Source organism: Trachurus trachurus (assembly GCF_905171665.1).
Source record: "Trachurus trachurus genome assembly, chromosome: 13".
NCBI lineage: Eukaryota > Metazoa > Chordata > Actinopteri > Carangiformes > Carangidae > Trachurus > Trachurus trachurus.
Genome location: NC_139892.1, coordinates 32,726,794 through 32,742,765, shown reverse-complemented (window position 1 = coordinate 32,742,765; position 15,972 = coordinate 32,726,794). Strand labels below are relative to the sequence as shown.

General features: G+C 45.0%; 1 protein-coding gene across 3 annotated transcripts in view; it reads right to left on the bottom strand.

Annotated features, from left to right (window-relative positions):
• The window catches only part of sipa1l3 (signal-induced proliferation-associated 1 like 3), an 88,765-nt gene that overhangs the window by 28,901 nt on the left and 43,892 nt on the right, over nucleotides 1-15,972 (bottom strand). For all 3 annotated transcript variants that reach the window (XM_083985500.1, XM_083985499.1, XM_083985501.1), the window contains exons 3-9: nucleotides 12,952-13,685; nucleotides 10,393-11,374; nucleotides 7,602-7,732; nucleotides 4,412-4,600; nucleotides 3,576-3,750; nucleotides 2,565-2,668; nucleotides 116-273 (exon numbers count right to left, since the gene is read on the bottom strand). In XM_083985500.1, coding sequence (XP_083841626.1) covers nucleotides 116-273; nucleotides 2,565-2,668; nucleotides 3,576-3,750; nucleotides 4,412-4,600; nucleotides 7,602-7,732; nucleotides 10,393-11,374; nucleotides 12,952-13,452 — 2,240 coding nt within the window. In that variant the 5' untranslated portion in view covers nucleotides 13,453-13,685. The remainder of the gene's footprint in view (nucleotides 1-115; nucleotides 274-2,564; nucleotides 2,669-3,575; nucleotides 3,751-4,411; nucleotides 4,601-7,601; nucleotides 7,733-10,392; nucleotides 11,375-12,951; nucleotides 13,686-15,972) is intronic.

The window sequence follows — 15,972 nt, the reverse complement described above, 5'->3', positions numbered from 1 at the left end:
CATTTTGCTATAATCCGGCATATTTACGGTACATGTTAATGTCCATTAATGTGCACTGTCCCATTCAAATAAACAAATAAAGTAAAGCAAAGTAAAGTAAAGTCTTCTCATTTACCTGTAACATGTGTTTTCAGAGCAGGGGTTGTGGACGCGCACAATGACGAAGACGTGCTGGAAGTGTGAACGGATATTCTGAGGGGTGAAAGGCAACGCGCCCGGCTCCTGAAAGATTATGGTGACGATGTCGTTCCCTATGTGCCTCTTCCTCAGGAGCTGAGAGGTGAGAAGGAGGGAGGGGAGTGGAGGAGAGAAGAGCGACAAATTAATAAAATGAGCGAACATTACTGGCACTGATTCAGTAAAGTCTGACAAGGGAAACAAGTGATTGAGACGCTCACTACTAAACACCAAACAACAGCTCTTTATGTAATTTGTTATTCGGATCCTGTGTGGGCTATTTGTGTCAGTGTGTGTGTGTGTGTGTGTGTGTGTGTGTGTGTGTGTGTGTGTGTGTGTGTGTGTGTGTGTGTGCTGGTTTGTCTGTCTATCTGTGTCTGTGTAGGAGACGTAGCGTACAGTCCAGGCTGTGTCTGTGGCGCAGTTGCTTGCCAATCCTCTCTTCATCCGCAGAGGGTGTGAAAGTACCAATTATGTAATCCAGCCCACTGTTTGGCCACAGATACACAGACTCTCCAGCACGGTGCCACAGGAGCATCCTTCACTCGTACTCAGGCTGCAGATTGGAGCGTTATGATCACTGCGCTTGATGGAGTGTGTGCAAACATTCAATATAATTATCAGAACCGATCAAGTTTGGTTTATTTCACTATCGAGCTGCTTTGTCGTCACTTTGACTGTTTTCTGTTTCAGCACTGATTCTAAGTACAGTTGTCTACTATGAGAAATATAAATCCGTGGGTGCTCGAGTGGTTAAGAGCACGTCCTATGTTGGCAACGTCCAACGCAGTGATCGGCGGGTCGATTCCCGACTGTGCCAGTCTACTCCGTGTCATTCCCCCAAGTCTCTCTCCACTATTCTGTCAATTAAAATGCCCCAAAATATCTTTAAAAAAGAAGAAAAATTGGGCGTTGTATAGCTCAGTGGGTCAAGCAGGCCCCCCATATACAGAGGCTATAGCGGCCCCTGTTCAATTCCACCTGATGGCCCTTTGCTGCATGTCATTCCCCCTCTCTCTGCCTCCCCATTTCCTGTCTCCCTCCAATTAAAAGGCCTAAAAGCCCCCCAAAATACTTTGAGAAAAAGAAGAAAAGAAATATCTATCTATCTATCTATCTATCTATCTATCTATCTATCTATCTATATATATATATATATATATATATATATATACATATTATGTTGTTGTGCAGACCTGGCTTGTACTTTCCTCTCCCCCTTGAGTGAATGACTTCATTCTTTTCTATTTCTACTTCATCCCTGCCGCCTCCACTCCTCCTCTGCAGGTTCATTTTAATGTCAGATGCTGCCACCTAGAGGTTCATCTGAGCACACACCTGTCACTGCTGCTGCCGCCTCTGGACCTCTGGATGGAGTTATTGTGCCGTTTATAAACTCGCTCGTTACCATTTAAGAGTTTATAATGGCATTAACTGTTTTAACACCTTTTATCTGCTCAATTAAAAACTGTGAAACCTGTGAAATTCTTTTTGATTAATCGCCGTTAATGGGGTGTTTAACAAGATGATGCAATTGTTTGTTTACAATAACAAAACAGCTCACTTTCTGTGTTTGTGGTCATAAAAAGTGTAGCTCCCCAGTTTACAACATTAATTAATGATATTTTCAAGTGTTAGAGGAAGAACAAATGACTTCTCCCTGGCCCACACTGTTCTGCAGTGATAAGCTGACACATTGCAAAGTGTGTGTGCTAATCCTCAGCACCCACAGGGCCTGTCTGAGCACATGTGTTCACCCGTGTGTGTGTGTGTGTGTGTGTGCCTCTCACGCAAAACACTTATGCAAACAATTAAAAAAAAAACCCACACACAAAATGTTATCTTACACACAGGTCACTCGCAGGCGGCCCACGCTGCAAACACACAGTGCCCAGGAGAATGTGTAGGAAGGCCCAAGTAAAAAAAAAAAAAAAGAGGGAGAAAATAAAGAAACTACTCACTACTGAACCCCACCCTGCTCTGAACCAGTTAAAGAACGAGAGGCAGAGAGAGGCCAAGAGAGAAAGCCAGTGAGGAGGAGAGGAGAGAGAAGCCAAGACACAGAGAACAGAGACTATAAAAAAACACGAGAAACTGAATAAAAGAGGAAAAGAGACTCTAAATGAAGAAGGCGACATAAGTCACGAGTTTCCACTTCATGGATTCTTGCTGCGGTTTTACGACCTGGCAGACAACAGAGGGCCTTAACCAACAACCACAGGCAGACTCTCTGAAAGGCTCTGGGTGACAAAAGATAGTCATGGATGTACTTTTCTTTTTCCAGCTGTGTTGATCATCTAATGTTGGACCGGCTACACAGCACACAGCCCCAAGGTGATGATGGATGGAGCTGTATTTAGATAGATAGATAGGGGTGCTGCTGTTACCTGCTGTGGGTTGCTGGGCATGTACGGCAGCATGGTGGACACGTGGAACATGACTTCGTAGCCCTGGTAGGTGGTGTACAGGGAGTGGGTGCCCGTGGAGTCGGCTAGAGGAGGAAGGAGGAGGAGGATATTTTAGTTTCACGCCACATGTTGTCAACTACACACACACACACACACACAAAGAAACCATGAGGATATGCAGAGTGTCACTGTGCTTTTTCTGGAGTTGTGACACATGGACTGTCTCTTTTCATATTCTACACAGGATGTCCTGATTGATTCCTCATTTCATTTCCTCAGTAAATATAGAGCAATTACTGGTAACTCCTCTACTATTTGGTTTCCACCTCTGTCATCGTCACCAACTGGTTTGGTGTGAAAAAAAACTCCTTGACAACATTAAGTGTCTTATTCGTGGCCATTCGTAGTTTAAATGATTTTATTTCTGTAATAGAAGAGGATAGTTTAGTGATAATATTTGAACAAGCCAAACAAGACTCTGTCAAGGCACCATTTATTTTGGACACATGTGCTTGTGATAAGCCCTCCCACTCTGCTTGTAGCCTCTGGTGGTTTTCATGTTTAGGAGGCGTTCCTAAAGAGGAAGTGTTGGAGGTGTGTCTGTTCTTTCTCTTTCTTTGTTTAAGTGTATTGATCACATGTTTTTACACCTGTATCCTGCTTATTATTTGTTCAATTACATTTGATTTGCTTTATAACTTAAGTATTTGTATGATCTTCTTTGTTTTAGCCTGAATTTTGAACTGAGTCGTGACTAAATGGGGACAGGTCCATCTCAGCTCAGTGGCTTTTTGGTCTGTGTTGGTACTTGATTTTGGATTTTCCTATCTACTAAGAGTTGAAAGTTATTATTTATTCCGATTCATGACCATGGTGCTGAAAGTGTCAGGGAATTGTTACCAGATCTGCTGCTGTGACCTTTCACCAACAGGTGAACCCGCCATCACCTTTTACAAAAGGAGGGCGCGTGAAACCGAGAGAGGCTCTTACTCTTTGTGTCGAGCTGCGCGGCGTATTTGGTGAATCCTTTGAGGAGCACCTGCTCCCCCAGCAGCTCCAGGAAGGCAGAGAAGGCGGGCGACGCCTCCTCGTTGTTGTACATCTCCTCCTCTGTGCTCTGGCCCGCACGGCACAGCAGAACACCCACCTTGTGCTTCTGACTTAACTGCGAAAGCAGAGGAGAGAAAAGAAAAGAAAAATTAACATTACAAACACGCTCTGCAAACACAAACGCCACATTCGAACACAGCTGAAACACTGCAGTCTGATAGTTGTGCTTCAGTTGAGACCTGATGTCGAGGTAGATGTTACTGTACAGTTTATCGCAACCTTCATTGTTGTTCATGTTTCGAATCTGCACTATCAACAAAAAAAGCGTTCTGCTGGAGAAAACACCTCCGGCTTGCACTTCACCCTCCATTAAATGAAAAGCGAGATAACATAGCTAAACTTTAGAGCGTTTACGGTTACACACTCATCAAACACTCCACACCCTGCTCAGAGCTTTCACTGCCCTCAGCCCAATTTTGTACTTTGCACCACCACTAAATCAGATATACAGGTTCCAGACACTTTTACACAGACTATCTGAATGCACCATATGTCACTTTATCACTTAATCAGTTCATAATCTTTGCTTGGCAGTCTGTTTGTCATCCTGACTGTTACTAGCTTACACACTCCTGTGTTTTGCCCAAGGAATATTTGAATGGCAGTATCGTTCCTGCTGCTGCTGCTGCTGATGATAGGATCAACTGTCCAATTTCTGCTTTTATTGCACAAACCTGAAAATAAAATGCAAATACAGTCGCACACGCATAACTCACCCCCTGCTCATCCAGTTTAAGGAGCTGCTCCGTGACTTTGGGTGTGCTGAGTGCGAGTCTCAGACAGGACACGTTGAGCTCGGGGACGACCTGCTCCAGGACCTCTTTGAGCGGCAGACCCCGGACTGTGCCGTGTCTCCCCGTAGACGCCACCGCATCCTCCAGAATGGAGCCCCGCAGGGTCACCAGCTGCACGCAGGGAGAGAACAAGAGCTGTAAAAACTGGAGGCAGCGGTACAATTTAATGCTATGAAATAAAAGCATGTGATGGATGGCGCTGAGGCAGTGATGATGAGCTTAAAATAAGATTTTCATATAAAGTACAGGGGGGAATCATTTTATGAGATAGGGTTACCTTTTATAGCTAACTTTAATCAGACTAGGAACTTGTTTATGTCTTATATATTCTACAGATTTTTGAAGGGAAGTAATTGATTGATTGATTGATTTATTTGTCCATTCCACAAAACATTAACATACACAAACAAGTCAAAATGTCATAATCAATATGGGCGAAAGGGCAAGGCAGAAGCAAAGCTTATTAATGCCTACCCTATTTACAAGAAGAAAAATTGCAATAACAAAACAAAATTTGTAGGAAAATTACACTCGAAGAGAGTAAGTAAGGTGAACAGTATCAAAACGAAACAAACAGAACCTCCATTTGGTTATAATAATTTTCTTACTTTATGTTAGTGTTAAATATTTATTCAATACATTGATTTTAAACATCCTTTTAAATTGGGTAATAGTTGTACATGATTTTAGTTCATTGTCAAGGCTATTCCATAATTTTACTCCAATAACAGAAATGCATTTGGCTTTAGAGTTTGTCCTTGCTTTTGGTTTTGCCTGTGGCAGACAGACAGTAAAACCTGATGCTTTTTAAATCGTTAGGGCTCTGCTAAACAAAAACACGTAAATATATACGTTTTGGCTTAAGGGCCTTTACTTAGGATTTTTCTCTCGTCAGCCACACACAAGTTGAAGACCTACATAACTGCATATAACAGAATTATTGGCATAAAGTATTGATCGTGGTCTTCCTTCACAGAGGAGCAAGGGTCAGCCTCAGCTAGAACACAAAAGCTTGGAAAATGCATGACATTGAATGATGAGAGTCTCACAACTCATGACGGTGGCCTGCTGCCCTGAAGCTACTCTATTTCTCTCTGAGAACACACACACACACAGACACACACACACCTCGTGAATGTGCTCTGTGTACAGGGTTTTAAGTCCGGCAGACAGTATTGTGACTTAATATTCTGCTCAGTATTGTGCTGCCACACTGTGCTGCTCCCCGGCGAGGGGAAATTGACCTGCTTCAGAACAGTGAGACTATAATAACCTCAGGTACAGTTGGGAGGAATAGGCTGCTCCTTCTCACCTCACTCTCACACACACAGATATGCAGGTTCATTAACAATGCATGGCAGACTCTGGAGCTGGCAGAGGCTGCAGAAGAGACCGTTGAACCTGAGAGACTCGGGTCTGCAGCAGCAGAGAAGGGAAACCTGCGACACACAGGTGAAGTTGTGGAGCTACCGAGTGTGTGACATGCTGAGTGTGTGAACGTGCGACAAAGGAGAGGGAAAGGGGGAAGTCTCTCCACCTTGCAGTGTCAGCGCCGCAGCAGAGAATGAAACGACAGACTTCAAGGGGGGTTGGATATTTGAGAGAAGCTGCAGCTTGAGTGGGAAGTCTGCAATCAATCTCTTTTTTTTTTTTTTCTTCCCTGTGTGGGAACAGTAGGCCCGGGTGTACAGGCCGTGTCTGTTGGCTGAGCTCTGTGTACTTAGATGTCGGAGAGGTTCCATTGTTGTACCGCAGCTAAGGTGATGAGGCCAGGCAAGCATGTAATCCAGCTAAAAACAACACCGCGACTCAGACGAACACCACATGAACACAACGAGCAGAAGCAAAAAAAACTCTCTTCTGTCTGAGTGACCATGACAACGCCAGACAGATGTTTAGAAAGCGGACTTTCAGGTGACACCATGCAGTCTTCACTTTGTAGATATCCAGCTGTGCTTTGTTGAAATGCCTCAAGGGACAAACTGAAATGAATTTAAGTTTTTAAAATTGTGTTTGCTGTGGCCCTAAACAAACAATCTCTAAAACTGTATCAACATAATAAACTCACTACCATCATAATGTTTTTTTTTGGTAACACTTTATTTTAAGGGGTTCTTGTTCCTGTGTATCTACCTAATTAATTACAGTGTAATTACCTATGTAACCGTATGTAATAACATGTACTTACATTGTAAATACATAGTGTATTTTGGTGTACTTACAGGTCCTTGTTACACTTGTAATAAGAAAATGCTTGTGCAAAGAGAGAGGCCACTTTGGCATTTCTTATTACAAGTGTAACAAGGACCTGTAAGTACACCAAAATACACTATGTATTTACAATGTAAGTACATGTTATTACATAAGGTTACATAGGTAATTACACTGTAATTAATTAGGTAGATACACAGGAACAAGGACCCCTTAAAATAAAGTGTTACCTTTTTTTTTTTTTTTCTTGTTACCCTGTTTATTTTTGTATGGGTTTTTCATGCACAGTCCCTTTATTTTGAACTGAATCTTTCTTGAAAAAGCCAATAAAAATATATATAAAAAAAAAACATAATAAACTCATTAACATGGCCATGAGAAAAGGTTGAAAACTATTTGGGTGAACGCCTCTTCTCTCTGATAGTGAATGAGCAGACTATAGTTGAGTCTTTGACCATAGACCATAGAAAATCTGCACTAATTCACCATAGTTACCAGATGATCATATAATACACTGCAAGTATTTGACCCATCAAAGTTGCAGTGGTTGGGTAGTAACGCTCCCTCTGAGAGCAGCTCGACCGCTCTGGGCAGAGCAGCCGCTGTTTGGTTTGGCTTTAATGTGTTGAGACTGGGCAGGTGGAATTTTCCACTGGCGGAGAGGAGAGAGGGGGGAGAGGGGGGAGAGGGGGGAGAGGGGGGAGCTTTATAATCAGAGCAGAGGGTGAGGAGAGTTGCAGGTGGGGACACAAAGGGAGGGGCTGAATGAAATGAAAGTAGGTAAGGAATTAACTCGAGCGCGCACACTCTGACTCATCACTCAGAAATCCCTGTGACAAACGGACACACAAAACAGCAGATTTGTGTGTGTGTGTGTGTGTGTGTGTGTGTCTTTGCATACCTCGCTTGTTCTGACGATGAGCCGGTACTGATACTGGTCTTTCAGGTCTTTTGTGTCGTCCAGTTTCTCCCTGCGGATGCTCACGGCCACAGGACCCATCTTATCATCCGTCCCAAAGTAGTTTGAGTGTTCTGGAGAGGGACAGAGAGAGGTGGGAAACACAGTTAGACTAAATTACTAACTTACAGTAACTTTATTTGTTACCGTCATAATAACACAGTTATACATAACAATGAGATACCGTTTAGAGCAGCTTATTACTGACGCAGAACTGGAATTAATGTCCAGAGGATCCTAAAATGTCCGTTCATTTGTGTGTGAGCATAGGTGTATAGGTGTATGTTACTGCAGGCCACATCATGAATGACAGAGGATGAGTTGTAGGTTTTGTCAACAGAAAAAATGTAGTAGTATGTAGTAGTAGTAGTAGTAGTACTAACAAAGTAGTATGAGTATAATTTGACATTTTTTGGATACTAGTGCTATTATGATGATGGTTTTGGGCTGACAGTAAAGAAAGACGTTTTAATATGCCAAACTGGACTCTGCTGAACTGTTGCTGAACTATGATGGCCATTTATAAAAATATTTTCTGGCATAGTAAAGAGCAAACTCTGGAAATAATTGTTAGCTATACATATTTTTCCAGAAAAAAAATCCTAATAAAAGAGACCAATCTTGCAACGTGGTATTTAAGCATCTGTTCAGAGAAATACATATCTATTCAGGTTTTGAACTGCACATTTTTTTCAATAGTAAAAATGTATTCAGGTTCAAGGCCAGACACGAACACAGATTAAAGTAAATATAATCTTAAAGATGGGAAAGAATTTAAGAGAGACACAGAGAGAGGGGTGGGTTTGAAGAAAATATACGTGATACTACACCCCCCATGTGCAGTGAGTAGGACTGACAGAGGAGGGACATTAAGTCAAGGACAGGATTAAGACAATGACATGTTATCTCGTAATCGATACTCAGGTAATTACAAAATCGATTGAGCCAACACAAAGAATGACCCGGAGAAGATGATAAGTGCTACTAAAGAAAAGCTGAGGATCACACGACACTGGACAGAGATGTGTCTTTAATAAAAAGGGGACGTGAGTATTGGACTCTATGTTAAACGACAGCAGGATGAAACTATAAACGAACAAACGTCCTGAGTCTTGTAAATCCAGGAAACGAACAAAATGTTGTCACAAGCTGCCACTTAACATCATGTAGCTTATTAGCAGTGTTTTAGCGTAAAACAACACACTTAAGAGAGGCTGTGGCAACCTTATCAACTTCACCAGCATCTCGCATGTCCTCCTCTAAAGCTCCTAGGCTAAGCTGAGCTAATGCCAACGCCATAGGCGGCGGTGTGGGAGTGGAAACACAAATTCTCCAGACACTCTGGGAAGAATCCAGCTTGACAAGTCTTCCTCCTCTGTAACCCCACTGACAGGAATGAGCCGGGACGACCACGTACACATTAAGGGAGAGTCGGGCCTGCTCTGCTTCCGTGCCGTGTCCCGTGGCGGAAATGTCAGCCTTTTGATGCGGCTTTTCTGACGCGCACACAGGGCACGTCACAGCAAACACACACACACACACACACACACAATCACAGTAGCGTTCAGCTGGAAACGAGTCGGCAGATGAACATATTTTTGGAACGATAACCTTTATCTGTGTGGCTGCAGGCCTGTCTCTCACGCGCACGCACACACACACACACACACACGCACGCACACACACACACACACACGCTTGCTTGCACACATGTGCTGCTAACAGCATCTGTCACTAATTAGGGTGCAGCCAGATGATGCTTGCCAACGGGAAGTTTCATCCAGTGTCTGAAGAGGTGATGCTGACAAGAAATGCCCACATGCACACACATGAGGACAGACACGCACATCAACACACACATGGTTTCTGAAGTTGGGTGTTACTTCTGACACTTAAAAAAAAACAACAGATGTAAAAACGAAGCTGCGCTGGCTGTAAGTCCGTTATGTAAAGTGGTACTTGGGGTCGTGCAGAAAGGCAGGTGGTGTGTATCATCAGCTCGGAGTTTGCCAACAGTCCAGTGGCAGGTACATGTGTAATAAAAGCTCTGGGCGCGGTGCCAGTCCGGCCCAGCTGGATATTAGCAGCCTCGGGATGAGATGTGAGGAATGACACTGGAGAGACTTTGGCCGCACAAATGACGTCTACGCCTTCTGATTTACACACAAGGGGCTCAAATCAGAGGGGCAAAAACGGGATCAAACAGTCTAGAGCGAGTGTTGCAAGATCTATTATGATTTGATATATTTTAGTTATTTTATTGATGAATCTATCAGTCATTTAGTCTACATTTTTCACAACCTGTTTTGTTTTACTTTATGGTGCTGTAAAGCAAAGAAAATGTGGTATATTTGATCCTTTGCTATTTAAATGATGAATCTGTCTTTGGGGATTTGATGCTTGTTGCTTGTTGGACATATCAAACAACATAAGGATTTCACCTTGGATCCACTTGTAATTATTTTTAGATTAGTTTTTAAATAATAGATTAAACAATGAATCATTCCTGCCCTGAGGTACTGATAATGAAAGCCATCGTGTCCTGCAGCACAAGATGAATTGATTATAAAGGCTGGTATTGGTTTTCTAGAGAGCAATTGATTGATATGTCATGATTGTGTTTCCGTGTGTGTGTGTGTGTGTGTGTGTGTGTGTGTGTGTGTGTGTGTGTGTGTGTGTGTGTGTGTGTGTGTGTGTGTGTGTGTGTGTGTGTGTGTGTGTGTGTGTGTATTACCTTTCCCATGGAAGTAGTCTCTGTAGTATCTGGCTCCTTGGTCCACATGCTCTATGCTGTACAGTTTCAGTTTGTCGAGCCTCGTCACCTGCTGCTCCATCAGCACCTCCAGCACCGACACGCTGGCGTTGCTCTTCCTCAGCCACGCCCTGCCCCCGTCCCCTCCTCCGTCCCCTCCTCGCTCTGCCGACGAGCTGAGGAAGCTGATGTTGCGCTCGCCGTGGCCCCCGGTCTCGTTGAGGAAGTGGGGGCAGCAGAGGAGCAGAGAGCTGGAGCCGTGGGCTCCGGGAGGCCCCTCCAGGGGGTCCATGCTGAGGGAGGGGGTCGCGCAGCCGGGGTCCAGGCTCAGGGTCAGGTCCTCGATGCTGGAGTAAACCGGCTCGTTCAGGCTGGGAGCGGAGGACCTGGACACGGACAGGGACACCGAGGCGGCCGACGCCCCCGTGGCGGTGTTCCTCCTCTGCGTGGCGTAGCCGCGCTGCGCCGCCGCCTCGTGCAGGTCGAACAGGATGCTCTGAGCGTCGAAGTGGACGAAACTCTTGGGGCACACCCAGGCTTTGTAGGAGGGGTCTGAACCTCGGCCCCCGTCCTCATTAGTCTCTCCTTTCCCTCCGTCCAGCTCCCCTCTGCTGGAGCTCCTGAGTTTCCTGAACAAAGACGAGGTGCCGAGCGACGACTCCGTCCCGCCGCTTTTCTTCCTCACTCTCTCGGCCCCGTCCTTCCTTCCCGCGCCTCTGTCGTCCCCGCCTGAGGGGCCGGGCGAGGGAGCGGAGGGAAGAGGCGCGCTGGGCGGCGAGTCCGGGGCGCGCAGCAGCTCCCTGAGGCGTATGGGTGCCGAGCTGCGCTGGTCCGGCCTCTCCTGGTGGAACTGGCTGAGCATATCAAAGAAGCTCTGCTCGGGAATGCCCTGGATGTCGATGGAGGACGTGCTGCCGTACTCTCTGAACAGGTTCCCCATCCCGCCGACTCCACGCACCTCCACCTTGAAGCAGAAAAGGGAGTTAGAGAGTTGTTTCAGCCTGCTGGGAACTCTCTATGTATATGTGGTGGTTCATTTCAGACAAAGGTTCGGCTTATTAGAGCTAATGGGAAATCAAACCAGACGTAGCAGCAGAAGGATTTCCTGCTGTTACAATGTGCAGTTTTAGGATGAATTCAGAAGATGAAACACTGTAATAATCCATCCTCTGACTATGAACTATTGAAGAGTAGATTTGGATAAGCTGTGTAAATATTCCTGCGAGATCATCTAGTAACCATGGTAACATGTATATGCAGCATCCCTAATACATTAAAGGACAATTCCAGGCGAATTCAACTCGGGGGTGTATTTTCCTATCATTTTAGGTCTAAAAGAAGGAATCTGAAGATTTTCAGTTTAATTGCTCATGTTTTGCGGTAGCTGCATCTGTCCCTGCGTCGCCACGGCAGCAATGAATGGGAGTGGATGTAAGTTCCGCTGTTTAGGCTGTTTACATCCCTCAAAGCCGCAATTTTTTTTCCACAGACAGCGTCAGATGGCGACTCAAACATGCACCGAGAAGTTTATCTACTTCAAGCAAGCCGACATGTTTGTAAAACTAGATCTAATTCAAAGTCTCCCGGAGTTTCGCGCGAGACCCAGTTGCCGTGCGCGGTGTGTTCAGGTGCAGTGGGAAAGCTACCGTTTGTGTCATAAACACAGGAATATCAACTCTTGACTTGCTTCAAGTAAAAAAAACTTCTCGGCGCATGTTTGAGTAGCCACCTGACGCTGTCTGTGGAAAAAAATGTACACTTCAAGCAAGTAAAGAGTTGATATTCCTGTGTTTATGACACAAACGGTAGCTCCCACAGCGCCTGAACACACCAACACTGCAACTTTGGGCTCACGCGAGACTCCGGGAGACTTTGAATTAGATCTAGTTTTACAAACATGTCGGCCTGCTTGAAGTAAATAAACTTCTCAGTGCATGTTTGAGTAGCCATCTGATGCTGTATGTGGAAAAAAATTGCGGCTTTGAGGGTTGGAAACAGCCTAAACAGTGGAACTTACATCCACTCCCATTCATTGCTGCCGTGGCGATGCGGGGACAGATGCAGCTACCGCAAAACAGGAGCAATTAAACTGAAAATCTTCAGATTCCTTCTTTTAGACCTAAAATGATATGAAAATACACCCCCGAGTTGAATTCGCCTGGAATTGTCCTTTAAAATGGAGATGAGGTGTGTTTTTGTCGTCCCTCATTAAAACTTCAACAAAACTCAGGGACCACAGGGATTATGCACCTCATAACATTAGAATGAAAAAGCAGGACCTCACTTGATACGAGGATGGTATGTGTGTTTTTTTTTTTAGCTCAAACATATAGATAAGACACAGGAACGTGCTGCATGACTTGTGTCAGCCACTAAGGTTTGATTTTCCTCCGTGGACCTTTGACACACAGATTAAGCTGGATGAAGGTTTTAAAAAGGTCAAATCATGCTCCTTCATGTTTACTCTTCGTGGTTTCTTTGTAATAAACTTATTTTTTACTTTGTTCAGAGTTGTGATGGAGGCAGATCTAAGAGACTCACCTCGTTCTCATCCTGTTCGCTGAGCGTGACCTCGCTGTTGGAGCGCTGCCTCAACGGCGGGAAAACTCTGAGGCTCAGAGGTGAACCTCGTTCGCCTCCGAACCCTCCTACTCTGAACTCTACTTCCTTTGACCGTCGTCGTGGCAACCTTGCGATCCCTCCCCGCACCAGACCGACGTCCGATGACAGAACCGAAGATGACAGCGAAGTGGCGCAGTCGTCTCCGTAGTGATTCATGCCAATCTGCCCGTTTTCGAGCAGGGACTCCCGGGACTGTGCTCGCCGCGGGGGCCACTCCGCGATCCGCGCTCGAACGCCCATTTTGGGCACGGACAGGCGCGGTGGGATGGCCAGGTCTGTGGGGCCGGGGGCCGGGTGGCCATTAGGGGTGTGACGAAATGGAGTGTGCTGGGCAAACCCTCCTCCTCCTCCTCCTCCTCCTCCTCCATCCAGAAGGTCCGAGGAGGTGCAAGTGACCCCTCTGTCTCTGTAGCTGTTCATGGCTCCCCAGGAGAGCTCAGGGTCGGGGGGCAGGGGGCTGGCATCCCATGTGAGGAGGGGTGCTCGAGAAGAGGGGGAGGAGCGGCCCCACACACACTCTGCTGACACTGCTACGGCCTCCAGCTCCAAAACACATTGCCTTCAGCCGGCAAGGGTGGGAGAGACCTCACTGGTCCATGACGACCAGTTTGAGTTCGGACCAACCCTCGTTTTCTTCTTGGATTATTTTCAGTCTGAGAAAAGGATGAAAAAAGGGGGAAAACAATCAGCCAATCTGAGACAATCTGCACAAAACTCTAAAACCAAAACAAATAAGATTTGAAACACTGGAATATTTTTAAATGACAGAGCCTGCGAGTCCCAAATTCTCCCCCCAGACCCAAAGGAAAACCTCTAAAGCTCTAAATTCGGAAAAAGAGCAAGTCGCTCAACTGTAAAACAACGTAGGCCTTAGACTGATAAGCCAGAGAGAGAGCGAGCCAGAGAGAGAGAAAGAAAAAATAAGGTGAAGGGATATGACAGAGGATTTCTCCCGTTGAGGCTAATCTTCAGGAGGCTGACAAGGGATATTATAATCACACGCTGTGCATCCGCGTGCGCGCCTGAACACAACGAGTACTCATATACCCACAGGACATGAAGGCTGTGGCCGTTCTGTTGCAGATTAAAACCCCTAAAACTCTTCAGCGCATATTATCTGGATAGAAAGAAATTCTGATCCAAACAGAGGGAGTACATAGACAATTTAAAGACTTCATCTCTGGCACATATTCACCATTCAAGTCTTGTCTCTCCTTTGGAAGAAAAAAAACAGAGCGATGATGAGACAGCTCGTATTTGTGTGCGTTTGAGTCAGCTCGTGACTGATATTGACGTCATGCGGACACTGACCTCTGCATGGCAAAGACACAGAGGCTACACTCTGTGCTCTACACAATGGTACCAAACAATAAACAAGTCTAACTTTGTGGAGTTAATGGTCTTTGAGGCGGGGAGAGATGAATAGGAACTTCTGGGGAGAGACAGAAAAGGAGCGAGCTCACTAAAGTGACCCAACAGCTGGAGGGGCGGAGGAGGTGGGGTAAAGCCAGAAATAGAGGGATTGGAAAGAATCAAGAAAGAGCAAGGAGGAGAGGAGAGGAGAGCGGCGCATTGCTCAGTGAACCACAGAGGCGTACTTTAATATGACAGTCACACAGCATCAAGTCCCGAAACCCACTGGCCTTGTGAAGACTTTGTTCAGGAGCGTCTCAGGAGGCTTTTACATCTTACATGATAACTGCTCAGGTACAGGAACACTGGCAGATGATCGTGTTTTAGCCCTCGCACTGACACACACATACACACCTTAATGTTAATTACCTGTTTGGTGATCTAAAAAGTTCAGCTAGGTTTCAACATCTGGATCTTTTCTCTCTGTCTGGGCAAAAACATTCAACTCATGGTCACATTTTTTTTTATTTTGATTGTTGTGGTTGTTTCGAGTAACTGGTTGGTTGGGGATTTTCACTCTGTAATATAACGCTGTGGTTACCACTCCACTGGTAGACACAGCAAACAATGAGAATACGCTGGCACAGTGGTCCATGACTAAAGAGTGAAGAAGGAGCCATGGTGCAATTTCAGCAGCCATGTACAGACAGCACACAGGATTTTGGAAATCCTGCTGTCTGTGTTATAGGGTCCCATTTTTTTACCCAAGACCTTTTTAGGACCACAATACTGGTCGATGTATAAAGGCAGGGTACAAAATCAAGGGAGACAAATTTAGCACAAATTGGCGCAAGTTGACTGAAGCTCCTAAACAAAAAATAACACCTGCACTTTGAGCTTAAAGAAGAACTATGCAAGTCCAGTCGCTTGTCCGCTGTTTTGCTAACCCTCCTCTCAGCCATGTGCATTTGTTTTACAACGAAGCCGGCAAAAAAAATCAATACATGGAGCGGTGGATAACGTTATATAACAATGTTAAACAATGTTACGACGTGTATGTAAAACATTTAACTATACAACATTAGAGCGTCTGACGGACAGGAGAAAATGTATCAGACTTTTTAATACCCTTTAGTCTTTTTAAAGATACCCCAGCTACACAACCAAAAATTCAATGTGGAAAACATGATAATAATAATAACAGTGTGTGTGTGTTGGCTTCAGCAAGCTGTCTACGATATAAATGTGCTCAGTCCATCCATCTCTGCTGTTGTCAAACTGCTGGTTTTTCTGGAGCTACAGCTACTCTTCCCCTCTTCTGAATTTCCATTTCCATTCTTGAGTTTCCGTCTAATCTCATTCTCTATTTAGGACTCAGCTCCTGGATTAAAGTGCCTTTATCTACATAAGTCTCTCCTCTAACTGCCGCAGTCATTCACATATCTACACTAAATTAGCTCAGAGGGCCGTCGCACATAATCTGCATACCTTTTAAAATGTGCTCTTGTTAAGATCCAGGCTTCGCAAGATTTTTTTCCCCCCTACACCTAACCATGTTATTCCACATTGCACTGCTGTCATCAAATC